General features: G+C 47.1%; 1 protein-coding gene across 1 annotated transcript in view; it reads left to right on the forward strand.

The window, feature by feature from the left end:
- Positions 1 to 18,375, forward strand: part of epha4b (eph receptor A4b) — a 153,800-nt gene that overhangs the window by 98,557 nt on the left and 36,868 nt on the right. Inside the window, exon 8 of the mRNA XM_072688302.1 lies at positions 1,135 to 1,243. Within this exon, the coding sequence (XP_072544403.1) occupies positions 1,135 to 1,243 (109 nt within the window). The remainder of the gene's footprint in view (positions 1 to 1,134; positions 1,244 to 18,375) is intronic.

Below are 18,375 nucleotides of genomic sequence, written 5' to 3' on the forward strand. Positions count from 1 at the left end.
AGCTCTCGGTCCACTGGACCTGCCCCGCCGCAGCCAAGGTTCCGCTTTTAATTCTGCGCATCAATCACGTTAATTACTCTTTTAATTAGACACGAGGCGCTTAAGCTCATGCCTCTTTGGGACGTATTAATATAAGCCACGAATCCCTTTGTTCACACATCTCGGAGGAAAAGATGGCGCTTTCCGCAGAGCGTGCCTGGCATTGTTTTCTGACTGTGAATCCACCTGTGCGGTATACAGGTGGGCTCTCATATAATTATAATTTTGATCCGACCAAAATCGTTTCCCTCTAGGGATGTCCCGATCCAATCCAGGGACTTAGGATGGGGTCCTTTTTAAGCCCGATCCACTTCCGATCCTCAGCTGCCGCCCGCCTGCCGCAACGAGGAACCTATGAGGAACCTGCAGACTACCCCAAACTAGGCATTCCAAAGCCTAGGCTGCAGGCCGCAATTCTTGGCCGCTACGAGACTAAAGGCTGGTCCAAAGCGAAGGACCCTTCGTACACAGTCCAGAAATGCAGCCGGCGTTCGGAGCGGAGACTCCAGAAGGCAGCAGAAGCCAAGAACAGCCGACCTGAGAACCTGAGAAGGCTGCTCTCCTCTGTTTGTCTTTTACATCACAGTTAATATTACCGCTGTCTGAGGAGTACATCATCTCCACTGTGGAGGTGTTTCAGCGTATTAGCCTCGCTCTCCTGCCAAGTCCTCGCGCTCCGCACGCCTGTAGTATCTGGTGTATAACTCTCCGAGTGCTGAATGTTAGCGAATGTAATTCGAAATCAATTCATGTAGCCGAGGATATTCATTTCATTTCCCTGAGAGGGGCACTTACTCATGCGTCGCGCGCCTTTGATAAATGATGTATTTGTTTTGAGTAATGGCTCGATCGAGGCAGCATAAAATCCATACGCTGGAGGAGAAAACGTCCGATCCCGGCCTTCCTCTAAGAGCGGCGACACGCCGGTTCGGGCAGCGCGGAAAACGGAGAAAATTGACTTTGACTTTTGGCTGTCGGTGTGGAGCAATAGACTGTCAGCGCTGCATTCTCTGAGGGATCCGGTATCTCGTAGTGCAGGTACAGTGCATCGCTGTAACTCATCTCTCTCTATCTCTCTCTCTCTCTCTCGTTCAGATATGTTGGCCATTGGAGACCCCAACCAGTCCACCATCCTGGCCGTGTCAATCGCAGGCGGTGTGGTGCTCCTCATCTTCCTGGTGGCCTGCTTCGTAGTGAGTGGAAGGTAAGTACTCTTAATCTTTCTCCGTATTCTCCAACTTTAGGTCTCCTAAGATCCTTGAGGAACTTTACGAGGGTTCTTCGATTTGAAACTGTGGAGGAAACTCTTAAGATAATAGGAGGAACCTTATATGGTGCTTCAAGTAACTTTCCTTGAAGGTTCCGCCAATTATCCACTGTTTCAAGTTTAGAAGAACCTCCTAAAGTTCCTCAAGGATCTCATGCTTTTAACAGCGTAGGACTGTGGGTGGTGGTAAGGTTCTATAAACATATGAAGACATGAGGGAGGTCACCCATTTTTGCTCACGTTTTCTTCTGCAGTAGATGTTGATGTTTTAAACCTGAACAAATCAAAGCAGAGTCAAATCTGTTGCAAGACACATTGAACGAACCCCATTGGTTCATGTCCGTCAAGTCCTAAACTCTTCTACTATCCTGAGCTTTGATTTTCCAGATTTCCAAATGACGCTAAACACACTGATCTTTCAGTCACAGCAGTATCAATACTGTATTTAATTACTTGTAGCTACACTGATACTGTATTTAACTGCCAGTATCAGCAGCAATATGGATACTGTATTTAAGTGCCAGTATCAGCAGCTGTATCGATACTGTATTTAATTACCAGTATCTGCACTGATCTTGTATTTAACTGCCAGTTTTAGCAGCAAATATCTGCATCAGTATCGATACTGTATTTAAGTACAAGCATTGGCACAGCATGGGTATCAGTGCAGCACAAGCTCTCTGTGCTTTTTAAGGAAAAAAATGACACATGCTTTCAGTGTGAGCATAAACACTCCAACACTCCAACAAACTACAACCAGGACCACAGATCACAGGAACAAGGTGCATAGCCAGTTGACAATGGTGGCATTCTCTGCTAATGAGAGATTTTCCCTCACATGAGCTTCGAGGCCTGGAAGGAGCCCTGAAATATTACTGTGTACTTATAATTCTAATAGTCTGTGTACACAATACTCGAACCTTCAGCGTCAGACAGGCCGAGCAGGGGAGTCAGTGGACCCTGTAAATAAGAGCTGGTACGGAATACCCTCAGACTGAATTAAATTGCTATTCCGCTCCTGAACTGAGCTCGTATTGAAGTCTCTAAAAACGTTAGTATTGATCGGAGGTGATTGCCTATCACGTTGAGTGCTCTATTCAGGATTGACTGGGCTGGGACCTAACCAGACCTGCCGTGCCTTTGCTGAGAAGAGGCTCGCGCGCGCACACACACACACACACACACACACACACACACATAAGATTTTAAAAGCAGGGCTCATATTGATCCAGAGATAACAAACCCCCAAAACTACACACATATACACACACACACACACACAGAGAGAGAGAGAAAGCACTTAACTCATAATTCAACCCAAAAATCAAATGGTGTTTATTTCTCTGCCTGCCCTGCCCTCTTGCTTGACCACAGCATAATCAGACACGGAGGGTGCTCTCATTAGCGAGCGAGCGAGCAAGCGAGAAAGTGAGGGAGAAATTGGCCAGGAAGAAGGGCCAATTCCACTCAGCTGGCCAGGTGCCAAGCAAATAAGGCGCTGAGCAGGTTTTACACACGCGTCGATACGTCTTCATGAATTACGCATTCCTGCTCTCTGCTCTCCGGGCCAAATTGAAAAGGCGGTAAAGAAGAGCCGGGGATGCGGGGTGGGGTGTCAAGGGGTTTTTGTCCAGTGAAGACCATCTACAGGGTATGATTGTGTGCTGTGAGTGTGTATGCAGGAGTGTGTGGGTGTGTGGTGTTTTGCAACAGCGTGCCTTACTCTCCGAAGATGAAAGAGACCACTTGAGGGACAGAAAAGAGAGACGCACAGCTGAAAGCTATTCACTAGAGAACAGTGGACTGGCAAAAGGGACTGGGATGCTGACAAAGAGCTGGGGATGACACGGTACTCCATTTTTATGACTATCGGCTGATACCGATACTGTTCCGTCCCTTAATGTCCAAACATTTGCGGACACCCCTACTTTTTTGTGGTCAGTTCAGCTAAATTAAGCTCAATTTGCTTTTAAAACAGCCCCAATTCTTCCTGGCATGGATGCCACAAGATGTTGGAACTGTTGGTGATGAACTCCTGGTCGTGTTCATGAAACCAGTTTAAGACCTCTTTGACTTTGGGACATGCTTATAGGGGTGTAAAGCCAGTCCGCACTGGGCTGCGTCAGAGTTCTCGGACCTGATGGAGCTCCATCCAACCTCTGTTGCTGAAATCAGTGAAATCTTCTAAACAGCCTTAATGCAGTCTTCTTCAAACATCTAGTGGACAGCCTTTCCTGAAGGGATGAGCGAGTTCCTGCCTTAATTTTGGAAGAAAGTAGGTGTCCACAAACTTTTGGCCACATGGCGTGATGTACGGCCATCGCTTGATTTCGTGAATTTCTCAGACGTTTGATCCAGCTGGTATCAGCCCCGATACAGACACTGGGTACTGGGTCAGTGCCCTCTCTTAAAAGAGGTAAGTCAAACAGTGAAGGAGTGGAGAGGAAAAAAGGGAACGAGCGAGCGCGAGAGGAAGAGAGAGAGAGCGCGAGAGCAAAAGAATAATGGCGCTGGCAGAATATGCTTTGAAGACTGAACGAAGCTCTTAGCTCTTAACTCCCCTTTCCTCACATATCCAACATCTCTTTCATCCAGCTGGCTATTCTTCTCCATCCTTCTCCATCATTCTGTTCCCCGCGGTCCCCCCTCGCTCTTTTCTATCTCGCGCCCAGGCCTTCACTGTAAGACTCAGAGCGTTTCCGAACTGTTGGTACACACTCTGCATGCATAATTTACAGCTTCATCACTGTTGTGAGAAAACCGTATAAATCATTCAGTGCTTTGGATTGTTTTAATAAATGTTCCTCTTTAAGCCCCCTCGGGAATTTTGTAGTGCCATGATCTGCAGAAGTCCAAACACCTTGAAGTCCAGCACTGTAATGCACGAATACACATGTCCGCACCCGGGAACAATTCCGGGCTCGTTTTGGGAAGGCTGTTGGCTAGCGCAATTCCGAACGTCCCTTTTCTGCGCACACTTTTGCAGAATTGAACAATTATCCTTCGTATTTTAGGGCGTTTTCACACACTAGAGCTTTTTGTCGGACCCAGGTCCGCTTGTTCTGAGAGTTCTGAACATTTGGTCAAGCGTGAAGGCTGGTTTTCAGCCTGGGAGCAGTCCTGGAAGCGAACCAAGTCCTAGGTTCTTTCCAAATTTTCCTTGAATGCGAAAACACTCAAGCAGGAACACCTTCTCAAGAGGGAGCCGTTCTCGTAGGAGAAGGGTTTTTTAGCCATGCAGGCGATAAGTGGAAGCAGTCAGCTGACAAAATGAACCAATCAGTTGCACTGATCATCCAACATCGGCTTGTTGCCTTCGCTGGTGCTCTGGTGTTGCTGAAAGCAGTCAAATCTTCTAAACAGCTTCAACGCAATCTTCTTCAAACATCTAGCGGACAGCCTTTCCGGAAGGGGCGAGCGAGTTCCTGCAGGAGGAGAGGGGCCGACTCAATTTTAAGACCCTTAATTTAGAAAGAAAGTAGATGTCCACAAACTTTTGTCCACAAACACGGCATGGTGTACGGCCTTAGTTTGATTTCTCGGACGATTGATCCAGCCTTTTCTGCCGGTATCAGCCCCGATACCTACACTGGGTACTGGATCGTGCAGCCCCACACGGAATCGGAATCGGATAGCTTCCCAACCCGCAGAGGACCTCTCCAGAGTTCCCTAGAAGCCCAAAAGACCAGAGATCGCTTCTCTGGACCGCTCCCAGGCTCAAGCTTTCACTCTTGACCAAACGTACCGAACTCACGGTAAGCAAGTGGATCCGGGTCCGACAAAAAGCTCTAGTGTGAAAACAGCCGTGTTACGCTCGGACCTCCAGATTAGTATCGCAGCTATCTTCCCCTCTCACACCTCAGACGAACGCCCCCGTGGACATGCGTCTTCCACAGCGAGAACACTCGCAGCTTTAATCTGCTCGCCTCGTCTGCATCGTGTTGTTGGCAGGTAGCTCTGCATTTCAACAATAGAAGAATTTGGCCTGTTCTACCTTCCAGATGGCCAAGGCGCATCAAACAGTTTCTTCCTCTCTTTCTTTGGTCCTGTTTCCCGGAGAAGCAATTAAAATCTGCCAGTTGAATGCTAATGATAGGCGGAGGCGGGGGGGGGGGGGGGTGTGGCTAGCTCCGGCAAGTTCAACCAGCTGGGTTTGCCAGAAAGTCGCTTGCTGCCGTTTCCCTCGTTTTCTCACCTCGCCAGATTGAGGCTAACTTTCTCTCTCTCTGATTACAAGGTTTGAAGTTTCCCTTTGTCTTTTTGAGCTTGGAGGATTATCCTTCATATTACGTCGCTTGCTTGACCGGGTGCCTCGAGGATTCCAGTTCCCTACGTCCAGTACCCATCGCCTCTTCACTGAATAGCGGAATTTAGCGGAATTCCCGACACTTGACCATAGCCAGGGAGATTCGCTCCTCGCCTCCCATCCATACCCCATACGCATATAGGCAAAGAAGCAGAGAGGCAACGGGTGCCAGATGGGACGGACGATGGAGACAGCCGCTCCCCCCAGTCACAGCTCAAGCTTGGATCTATATATGGGCTGGTAACTTTAGGAAACCCTAAAGATCTGAGAATCACGACCACAAAACGCTAAGAGACTCAACCTCTCTGTCTCAAGGATGTGTCCGTTGCCATGGTTTTTTGAGCTTGGAGGATTATCCTTCATATTACGTCGCTTGCTTGCTTGACCGGGTGCCTCGAGGATTCCAGTTCCTTGCGTCCAGCGGAATTTAGCAGCTGGGTATCGAGGCGAGCGGGAATTCCCGACACTTGACCGTAGCCAGGGAGATTCGCTCCTTGCCTCCCACCCATACCCCATACGCATAGCCGGGGAAGCAGAGAGGCAACGGGTACCGAGAGGCAACGGGTGCAGACGGGATGGACGACTGGGACGGCCGCTCCCCCCCAGTCGCAACTCTGGCTTGGAATTCCGCTGTTCAGTAGAGAGGCGATGGGTACCGGACGTGAGGAACTGGAATCTCCGAGGCAATCGGTCAAGCAAGCGACGTAATATGAAGGATAATCCTCTAAGCTCAAAAAGACAAAGGGAAACTTCAAACCTTGTAATCAGAGAGAGAAAGTTAGCCTGATTCTGGCGAGGTGAGAAAACGAGGGAAACGGCAGCAAGCGACTTTCTGGCAAACCCAGCTGGGCGAACTTGGTTCCAAATGTCAGAACCTCAGTAAACCCTAAAGATCTGAGCATCACAACCACAAAACGCTAAGAGGCTCAACCTCGCTGTCTCAAGGATGTGTTCGTTACCAAGGATTGTCCTTATCATTATTACGTCACTTGCTTGACTTGGTGCCTCTCAATTTTCTCACTGATTTGAGGACTATAGTATGGGCCAGCTCAAGAACGTAATGATTGCATAAGTACATAAAGCTTCGGAATTACTAGCCAACAAGCAAGAATTCTGTAGGTCGTGTTATGTCGACTCAAAGCTTGGAGAGGAATGGCAAAGTGCATCTTCATTACGAAGCGTGGCGGAGATGAAAACGTCTCGGTAATACAGAGCAAAGTGCTCAGGAGGATGATCGGGTCTAGCTAATCAGCGGGAAGAGAAAGCTCTTTGTCAGCGCAACGTCGTTAAAGAGGGGGAGCATCTGGTGCACGCCTTGGGTTATTCTTAAAACGTAATGACGACGGGAAGGTGTACGTAATACACACCCACATGCATCTGCCTGCTGATTGCCCCTCCAAGCCAAGCGGCATTCGCAGTCCTAGCAGTTTGGTCATCCTCTAAGTCAGGTTGCCGTGTGCCAAGCTGCTCTTGGTAGTAATGGATCTGGCTTCAACATCTTAGCCTTCTGCAGTGCACCCTTCCACAATCTGGAGATCTTCAGACAGCAGGCTAGCATCTAGCATCAGCCAGCACTACCACAAAGCTAGTGTGGCACTTTTTTTTTTGTTTTTTTATTACAACGAAGGGAGACGTGCCAGTGCTGCAATGTGAGACGTGTTGCGTTCCTAGCACAATGGATGGAATGAGATACTTGCCAAGCGAGTTCGCAAATTGGACGGGCTTTGCCTCTTCTGTTTTCGGCTACGTCTGTACTGTCGAGGCTGGTCGCGCAAGCCCAGTTTCAAGAGCTTTCCCAGCCTGTTGCCAGCAGAAGATCCACACACGAGCACACACACATCTTCCCCAACACTTAGCGTGAGCATGCTAATGGCATAATGTATTCCCTATCCTCTTAATGTGATGGACTGGCCCATCACCTGGAATTCTAGCAGCTGTATGCGAAAGCGACCTTTGGCACTGCGGCTCTAGCATAGCCGAGCCCGTTGGTGCAGCTAGGCCTCGAAGTCCCAACCAGACGACACACGGCGAGAGCACTGTGCCGGTCAAGTTCAATTACAGACGACCAGACCGCCTCTCAGACGGGAAGAAAAGAGCAGGCCAAAGCACTGTTTGTGATCCCGCACTGTTTGAACGTCCTAGCTTTAATCTGGGGCAGCAGCAGCTTTACAGATAGTGCTGTTTCTGTTTGAAAGGGTCGTTTGATGTAGTCCGGACTAGAGCTTGAAGTATTTGTCCGAAGCCGACGGCTCTGAAGGGACCTGACTGTTCACATCGATTTTTGGGCTTTGGGCTACAACTTCCCTTCATTTTAGCCTTTCTTCCCTATTCCATTCCTCCTTCCTGCCATAAATATTTGGACGTGTTGTTGGCAGCGAGGTTCACAAAGCCAGCATGAGGACAACACGCACATTCCCATACTTCTGTACAAGCCTTTCGGGATATTGTTCGTGGGCTGATAAATATACACTGTATGTCCAAATGTTTACGGACACCCTCTCTAATGAATGCACACACAGCTTGTCTAGCTCCCGTAGAGAAGCAGTACTGCCATAGAATAGGACTCTCCTGAGCAGATGAACATGGACCTATTGGTCCATGTTGCCAGGTGTGGGCTAGAGGGGTATACAGCCCTCCAGCATTGAGCTGTGGAGCAGTGGAAGAGCTGTGTTCTCTGGAATGATGGATGAGACTCTATCCAGTACTTTTTTGGGATGAGTTGGGGAGTATATAATAGATCTGTGAGGCTATTCAGATTCTGTCGGATTTCTTAAAGTTAAAGCTCCTGGGAAGCTACGTCTGAATTTTCTCTCTAATGAAGTGAATCTGGCTTCTCAGGGCCCCCAGGGTAAATGTACAGTGGCAGTATGTCTTCTGAAGATCTTTGTAAAGTCTAACAAATGTCTGCTGGATTTTCCGAGGGGTTGAAAGAGTGGGTTTACGTCAGCGTAACCCTGACCAATCACGGGACTAGTACCCAGTTGTTCCTCATGTCCGGCACCTGATGCCTCTCCACTTCACAGCGGAATTTAGCGGCTGGGCACCGATGCGAACGAGAAGTCCCGGCACAGGACCGGAGCTGGGGATACCCCACCCGCGTAGCCGGAGAAGCAGAGAGGCAACGGGCGCCAGATGGGAGGGAGGACTGGGCTGGTAACGTGGTTCCAGATATCAGAACCTCAGTGAACCCTAAAGATCTGGGAATCACAGCTGAAAAAAAAATGCAAGGATGTGTGTTGCCATGGTAACGTAAACAAACGCCCATCACACACACAACACCCCCGACACTAGTGAGGGCGAGACCAACACACGCCCCCTTCAACACTTGCACAGCCAGCCACACCTCTTTTTCCAACAGCCGCCAATGCAACGTCACCAGGCAAGCGCTGCGTACCCGGCTCTGCCGCAGCGGCTAGCAGACGCCAGTGACGGCCAGCACCGCACTAGAGTGATGTGAGGGGGTTAGCCCCATCCACCTACCCTAGAGAGAGCAAGGCCAATTGCGCTCTCTCTCTCTTTCTCCCTCTCTCTCTCTCTCTAGTGCCGTTGTGCTAACTTCACTAAACGAAGTCTGAAGCTAACAAGTAAATCTCAGATCCCCTTTTTTTCGTCGCACAGCAAAAACAACTGTACAGAAAGAGTCCGTTCAGTGCTTCGTATTCCTTCCAGCTCCCCCGCCCACATGGCTCTTCTGAAGGACTTTAGCGAATGAGGTTTTTATTGCCTTCTTCGCACATGCGTGTGCGACAGTCAGCCAGCTGTGCTTGAATGCAGCTTATTAATTGGCCAGTAGTGAATCAAACCCATAAAAACCTGCCCTCGCAGGTCGACCTCCCTATCTCATTATCGCCTTCCGCATCCACAATTACCCTAATGAATAGGCTCCAAATTGAATGCCCCCCCACACCCCACCCCTCAGGGACGTGGCTACACGTTTGTACCAACATCTCCATTTAATCTCCCTTCCATCGCTAATAATGACTTTGGCTGGAATAAACTTTCCCCTTTTTTTTTTTTTTAGGTTTTCTTTTCCCCTCAAAGTGATGTGGGCTGGACAGAGGCCAGGTCTGTGCTCCGAAGCCGGAGAGGGAGGCCAAGAGATGAAAGGCTATAAGTAGTAAATGAAAAAGAGAAAAGACAAGGCATGGACATTAGATTTCACATTCATTTGCCCGAGCTGTTATTATATGATAAGGAAGCGATAGGGCTTAAGCCCCCGCGGCGTTCCAGCGCCAGTGGCTAGTCGTGATTTGCCATTAATGTGAAGAGCCACTCGGGGTGATTAGAGCAGGACGAGGGAGGCCCAAGTTCCTCCTGTCCGGCTCCATCCTATTAGCAGCGGCGGGTCACTCGGGGGAGCGGTTTGGAATCAGCTGATCTGCCTAAAGCAATGCAAATCAGCGCCCGCCGACAGCCGCTGTGACCAAAGCATTACACCCTGCCGAAAATGTGCAGCCGGAGATAGGCTCGCTCCTGCAATGTCATGTCCTCTCGCTTTCTCTCTGGACCTCTTTCTCGGCCTCTCTGCCTCTCTCCCTCTCTCTCTCTCTCTGTCTGTCGCCTTGTACAGCAGCAGTAATTGCCTTCAGACGCTGTGTTCTTTCCCTGTTCAGTAGGGAGTGTAATACTGCCACTTGGCTGTTTGATTATCGAGCACTGACCTGACAGTTCGGCTTTATTATTAGCGCTCCATGGCGCTAACAGTCAACACTCACAAAGCATCTTCCACCATAACATTGGGGCACAACATCAAGCAGGCCTTGGCTGGCCTTGAAGACAGTGAAGAAATGTACGAGTAGCTTTCTTTTTGGGGTGCGCCTTCAAGTCCAAACATTGAACGCAAACATCAAGGCTTTGGCAGCAGATGGCATTAGCAAAATGCGAGGCCGGTTTTGTGGTGAGTGGCCTAGGAGAGGCAATTTGGCTAACTTGACTGGCTTAGTGAGTGAGAGAGAGAGTGAGTAACTGCCGGGCGAACCTTGTTGAAATGCTCGCGTGCAAGGACTCTGGTATCTGTGCTGCTGAGAGGAGCTGTAATCTTAGGTAAGCTGATGTTGGGAAATGTTCTTATAAATGGAAGTGGTGCGAAGACCTACTGGGTCAAAGTCTATACCTATAGCTGCCACAGCATTGGCAGCTCCCCGGCCACTGGCCTCACCCAGCTTTGCTACTGCAGCGTTAGCAACACTCTGGCCAACAGCCTTATCCAGCATTGGTACCGTGCAGGTCATTGGCCTCCCCAGCATCGCAACCACAGAGTAATCATCACTGTGGTGTTAGCGTTGCAACCGCAGTGTTAGCATCGCTACAGCGTTTCACAAACTCCCCACTGACGTTGAAAGCCATTGACGATTCTATGCAGCCAATGCACACACACAGCTAGTCTAGTCCCTGTAGAGAAGTACTGCCAATAGAATAGGACTCCTAATGCCAGGCGTGTGCTAGAGTGGTAGAAAGCCCCCCGGCATTGAGCTGTGGAGCAGTGGAAGAACTGTGTTCTCTGGAATGATGGATGGTGGTGCTCCACCCAATACTTTTGGGATGAGTTGAGGAATTGGGGATTGAGGTGGGGTGGTGATCATCCCATCCAACACCCTGACTTTACTAATGCTCTTGTTACTAAATGCCAGCTACTCCAGTGCCAGCTAATACAATGAATGAGCAGGTGTCCCAATACTTTTGTACAAATAATACATTTTTCCTTCTGCTCTAGAAAGACGTGCTTTGGAGACGTGCCGTCTGGGTTGATTTTTTTATTCAGGCTCTTTTTTGGTCAGATGGAAGTCCAAGAAAAGCACACCCTCACCCTTTCTCCTTGCCCTCCATGCCGTCCCGTCCCTGCTTCGGCATAAAAATGAAATGATAATAAAAGGCTTGTGTATGCGCTGAGCTCACGGCTGTTTTGTTTAGCCCGAGCCGGCATTTATCTCAAGGTCACATGTTTATTGCCAAATGAAAGGCTAAGTTTGGCGACGTCGCGTTTTAAGGCCACGCAAAACACAAGGTAATCAAAACGGGTAATTAAGCATTATCGGCGGAAATAGCCGCTGCGCAGTGCCCTTCCAGGCTCTCATCTTTCATGCCTTTCAGCTCCCCCCCACAAAATGCCTGGAGGGCACATGGGAGAGGAAGTAAATATTTAACACAGCCAGATATTAAAGCAGCAGAAGAGTGAAGAAATTGGACGTGAATCTGTGTCGCCTTCTTTTAATGGAACTAAGAAAGCATTGTGCAAGTTGGACGATTACATATGAATCATCATTGATGGCAACCAAGACACTGATCTTCAATATAGTTTACATTCAGCAGGCGCTCCTCTCCAGAGGCACTTATAAAAATGCTTCACTTTTACTATTTAGGAAATACCGCTAGCCAGTTTGTAGAGGCAAGAATCCAAAAGATCTCTATTTTAGTAGCTTAAATGCTACTAAATACAAAAGTCAGTCTCGGAAGAGGAGGGTCTTCAGCGACTCTGCTGTTCGGGAACCCAGGGGAAGTTCGTTCTACCACTTCAGTGCAGGACAGAAAAAAGTCTGGACGCTCGTCTTCCGTGGATCTTAAAAGGATGGTGGGTCGAGCCGAGCCGTACCTGAAGCTGGAAGGGCTCTTGGTGCGGATTGGCTTTTGACCATTGGCCAAGTAATGTCTGGAAAGGTTAATGTGGCATCTAGCCCCGCCCTCAATAGGTATCCGTGATCGGCCGATCAAGCTAAAAGGCCAAACAAGCTCTAAAAACACTAATCGGCCCATTCGGTACTTCAAATTACTTTGCATTGGCAATTAAAAGGGGTCCAAGCACTATGTGGCATTATGGAGCCAGCAGAACACTAAATTAAATTTAAATTCAGATTAGAATTCATTAAATTTGTCTCAAAAAGGTCACATCCATCTGAATTTTGGACAATTTTAAGTAAAATACAGATTAAAAAAAAAACAATCACTAGCAGACATGCTAGGTGCACGAGCTCCTAGTTTTGGTCCTGCTGGAGTGTCTTTTCAAGGAAGAACGACAGTGTTTAAGGTTCACGGTTTGTCTCTTCCATGTACTGACCTGCCATTACTCAGATATGCTAAGGTAACTACACTTTCACATTGTAGGCCTCCTTTAAATGAACCCAAAATGCATCATCCACATTAGCATCATGCTTAATAAACCGTTAGACAACTGACATTTATCAGTGTTCATCGGCAACTAGTGAATACGTGTGTACGCCCCTTTACCTTAGGAATGAGGACGGAAGTGTTGAAGCTACCAGGCCTCCCAGGTGGCCCATTATTATTTCCCCATTATTAATTCAGCCTTCTGCAGGTCATCAAATCGTTGCCGATTACCTGCTGAAGTGAGGCTCGATCCTGACGGATGTCCAATGTGTTATATTTGCAAAACGGGATCCATTAAGGCTTATGAGGTGGTCCTGATGAAGTCCGCTCGGGATAGTAGATCGCCTTGCGGAAAGGGCAGCGCTAGGCAACGGGAATATTTGAGCAGTTTTCCCGCCCTAATTGAGAGTGAGTCCGAGACAGTTGGCAAAGACGTCAGGCTTGGGGGAGCTTTTAATGGAGATGAATGCAGTGCCAGCAGGAGAAGGGAGGGAAGCCTTGACCCTCCTTCCTGTTTCACTCCTGCAGTCCATTTTTACATCCCCTCTGAACACACACACACACACACACACATACACACACATGGAGGCACGTTCACATGCCACTATATCAAATTCCGCTCCCGTGGTCAGCATTCTTTTATTAATCTAATAAAACCCTGCCTGTCCCATGAAATATATCGAACGCTACAGCTTGTTCTATCACGTCATTCCGTTCCCCATCACCGCCGCGTTCTCCAGCCAAGGTTGATCGGCTCCTTTCAGCCCCGTAACTCCACTCTATGTGTCTTTGAACTTCCATTAGATCCATATTCCAGCCCGCTGCGGCATTTGCTTTCAAAAACGCTCCCTCCCCATCCATATTTATCGAGTTCCCAGCGCACTTTTAAAGGTATCTTGCTCTGTTCTCCGCCATACGCCAAGGCCCTGCCACCCCCCCCGCCCCGCCCCCATCCCCAATCCCCTCAACCTCCTCGGAAAGCACAGAGGAGGACTTTTCCAGTGTTTGATCTCTGTCTCTGCTCTGCATTGACCCTAAGTGTTTGTTTTTTGCTTGGTAAGGGAACTGCTTTTCCATCCAGCTTGGTGAACTGCACTTGTAGGTGCTACAGCAGGTTCTCTAAGTGATGCCATAGAAGAACCACTTTTGCTGCCATGAGTCACTACCACTGTTTTAGTAGAGATGTGTGAGAGTGTGCAGAACCTTTTACCGGCTCGGTGGGATGGGAAGGTTCTTCACAGTTCCGGATGGTACAGATCTTTTACGTTAGCGGTCCTTCAGGGAGTCACCAGTGGCTCTTCTATGGCATTGCTCAAAGCACCTGAGCAGGGACAAAGACCCCGTTTACACCTGAGCAAGACGCATTTCACAACCAGAACTCCTCCCCCTACAACCCAAACACCAGTAATATTAGCATATTCCGTCTCACACAGCAGGCGGATTTCAGTCTGGCTGGCCGGAGATAAATCTGACTACCGAATGTGTAAAAAGCCATGTGGCTAAATTCCTGTCAGGATAGGGTCCAGGCACCAGTCCCATGAAGTGAACGGGGTGTAAACGGGGTCTTAGGCTTATGTGGCCTAATGTGGTCAATCTTTCAGTGCAGAACATTTCAGTGTCCGATTTTCTCTCGTCTAAACATAAGGTATTGTTGCTGTTGCGCAAAAACCTTGTATGTCCACTTTTGTTGTAAAGTTGCTGTTTGAGAGCTACAAAGTTTTTGCATGACAGCAATGATATGCTTCCTGAAGTTATTGAACAAAGGTCAACAACGGATTTGCTGCATTTTTGAAAAGGCTGGACTTTGTCCATATCTTTGCTCAGTTTTAGAGATTGCGTGATGCCAGTGTGATGTGGTGGAAACTCCACTATTTACTAATAGGTTTGCAACCGTATGGAAATATCATGGTTTTACAGCCTCACACTATTCTCTTGCCTTTGTTATTATTATTATTATTATTATTAGTGTTTTTATTATTATTATTATTGTTATTTTATTATTGTTATTATTATTAGTGTAATTTTATTATTATTATTAGTGTAATAATTATATTATTATTAGTAGTAGTAGTGTTTTTATTATTTTTATTATTATTATTTTATTTTTGTTATTATTATTAGTGTAATTTTATTATTATTATTATTAGTGTAATAATTATATTATTATTATTAGTAGTAGTGTTAGTTTATTTATATTATTATTGTTATTTTGAGATACAATTATTCTAAATGGAATAGATTTTTTTTTTAATTGAACAAATGCTTTACTATATTTAACATTTTTATCTTTATATTTTATAATTAAGTGGGAAATGTCTCCCTTGTTGATGATGATAGATAAATAAATGACAGCCACACATGATGTGTTGAGCTCTTTTGAACTATTTTGTTTCCAGACAAATATTATTTTTATTATAGATTAATCTGCTGATTATTTTCTTCAATATTCAATTGGTTAGCAAAACTAACTCTTCTGCATAACTAACCCCTCAAGCAAATTTACGCAGTATGACAACCATTCATTTCATGCCATGATTTATCTAAAAAAACAATGTATAATATATAACAATATAGCACTACAACCTCACTGTCTCATCTCTTTCTTTTTTCAATAAAATTGAATTCAGTTAAATAAGACAGCTACACATGAGGTGGGGCTTTTTTTTTTTAGCTATTTTGCATCTAGCTAATGATTATTTTTATTATAGATTAACCTGCTGTTTTTTCTTCATTCATTTTCTCCATTAATCGATCGACTGACTGTCTGATAACAGGAAGCAGTTGTTGGGATTTTCTGTTCATTTGCATTTTTTGTCCAATAACAGTGTTAAGCAAATGGATGCGGTATGATCACCATCCGTTTTCATACCCTGGTACACCTAAAACCAATATACCGCTGCAGCCCTACTACTGCTACATTAGTCCCGTAGCTCCAGTTCAAAGCCAAAGAAGCGAACCTGTCCGGGCCGATAAACTGCATTTGGCTTAGGGTGGAAATCGTGTTTGAACCAGTGCTTTAAGGTTGAACAAGAGCCTTGCTGCTCTGGATCAGTCAGTCCAGTGGATCTCTGCCTCTCTCGTCCTGTCTCATCTCTCTCTCTCTCTCATTTTAATAGCGTTGGTATTCTGCAGCCGGCCTGCGTACCAAAAAGCACAAAGCCTCGCTGTCAGCACCACGCAGCTCAGGTGTCGGAGAGCGCCCAAGACCCAGATTTTCAGATAGGAGGCTGCGGGATAAAGGGAGAGGGGGCGAAAGAGGGCGACGAGGAAGGAGTGAAGTTTGGAGAAGAAGGGGCCGTGAATACAGTAAAGCACGGCGGGGGGATTGGGGGGGGGGGGGGGGGGGAGTGAGAGACATGGGCAGAGCGAGAGAGAGAAAAGAAAGGGAAATCGAGGAAGCATGAGGGTGAGCGAGGGAGAGCTGGCATTGCGCTGAGGTTTGTAACGGTAGGGGTGCGGCAGTGCCCCAAGAGAGGAAGGCACAGTGACTGCATGAAAAATGACTCGCGATTGACAGCGTGTTTGAGGGAGAGACTAAATTGATATGCAAATTGAGTCCACAAGCCTGTCGAGGGGGAAGAGAAAGAGAGAGGGAGAGCTACAGCAGAGAGCTGAGCTGGGTGATCTGACTATTTCGGAGCTCGAGTAGCAACAGAGAAGTGTCAAGAGCTTTGTTTTCGTGAGGATGGTTCAAACACACAGTAGGAAACCAACACAGAGCTCTTGTTGCTTTTGTTTATACTCAAGCTCCAGAACGTTCTGCGCTTTGGCTTGGAGTGGCCAGCTCACTCTGCCCTGCTATTATAGCTCTCTGTCCAGTGGTATGTTTGGAGGGATGAGGATGAGGCTTTCAACCCCAAGAAATCTGTAGCAACTGTTAAGCATGGTAGTGGTAGCTTCATGCTCTGGGGCTGTTTTCCAGCTTTCCCAAAGTCTTGACCTCAAGCTTACCAAAAAACGTGGGACCTCGCAGCATCAAAAAAAGCTCAGGATCGTTCTGTACCTTGGCATGGAATTGCTGTTGTAGCTCTCTGACCAGGGGTATGTTTGAAAGAGTGAAAGTGCGGCATTCAACCCCAAGAAACCTATACCATCTGTTAAACATGGTGGTGGGAGGAGTGGCACCTAGGAGCACCAAAAAAAGCTCTTGTTGGTTTCTTGGTACTGCTTGAGCTCATTCTGTACCTGCGTGAGGTGAGACATTCCTCCTACCAAGAAACCTATACCATCTATACCATCTGTTAAACATGGTGGTGGTAGCTTCATGCTCTGGGGCTGTTTTCCAGCTTTCCCAAAGTCCTGACCTCAAGCTTGCCAAAATCGTGGTACCTAGTAGCCCCAAAAAAGCTGAAAAGCTGAAAGTGAGGCATTCAACCCCAAGAAACCGAAACCATCTATACCATCTGTTAAACATGGTGGTGGGAGGAGAGGCGCCTAGGCGCACCAAAAAAGCTTTTGTTGGTTTCTTGGTGCTGCTTGAGCGCAAGAACATTCTGTACCTGCTGCTGTAGCTCTGCTGTAGGACTGAAGGTGAGCCATTCCTCCTACCAAGAAACTTATACCATCTATACCATCTGTTAAACATGGTGGTGGTAGCATCTGAGCCCTGCTGTTGTAGCTCTCTGACCAAAGCTTTCAACTCTAAGAGCCTGTAGCAACTGTTAAGCATGGTGGTGGTAACTTCATTCTCTGGGGCTGTTCTGCAGCCAGTGGAACTGGTACATTGCAGTACCATTACCATGGCGTAGGAGGAAGACTACCTCAGCAACAGAAATCTTCAGCATGACCATAAACCTTCGGCTAGATGGTTGAAACTTGGACACAGTTGGGCTTTCCATCAGGACAGTGACTCGAACCCAAACACACTTCAGGGGCTGTTTCAAATCGGATAAAGCCGGCTAACATTAAGCTTTTGTAAAGGCCTTTTCCAAAGTCCTGATCTCAGACCCTGCTGGTAATATGTGGATTGTGCTTAAAAGTCAGGTCCATGCCAGGAAACCAACGCGTTTAATTGAAGTCTACGGATTCTGCCCAGAAAAGCGGGCAAATACCCAACCAGAATTCCCGCCAGAAGCTTGTTGTTGTCGTACTTATCCAAGAAAACGTGTAAAACATTCATATCCATTCATAGTAAATAATGAAGTACAAAACTGGAGTTGAATAAAAAATCGGCATCAGCGTTTATCTAGTAGAACGAATACACCCTCTGTACGGCTGTATGAAGCCTTTGGTTGTCTGCTCTGAAATGAATGACTGTTTTTCTCTGATTCCGTTTGTCTAACCCGTCTAAGACGTGTTCCTCTAAGCGCGAGTTCACTGCACAATGCATTTAAATCACTCGTGGATGAAGGAGAACAAGAAAGGCAGGAGGGAAAAAAAGAGCCTAACATGAGAGAATCAGAGATTATCATTTCCAAGATGGGTATGAAATTAATCATGACATTGTTTACTAGCAGTGTGAAATCAAACCGTTTATAATTATTATGTAAATGTATGCAGCCAGAGTGGAAGACATGCCGACGCACGAATGCATGCAAATGCTCATTCCCGTGCACACACACACAAACACACACAAGGTAACCTCCCTTGGTGTTCCCTCTTGAACAGGAGAGCAATCGGACAGCGCCCGTATAGTAGCTCATAGGACACCAGCCTACACTGC

The sequence above is a fragment of the Salminus brasiliensis genome, chromosome 9, assembly GCF_030463535.1.
Source record: "Salminus brasiliensis chromosome 9, fSalBra1.hap2, whole genome shotgun sequence".
Classification (NCBI taxonomy): domain Eukaryota; kingdom Metazoa; phylum Chordata; class Actinopteri; order Characiformes; family Bryconidae; genus Salminus; species Salminus brasiliensis.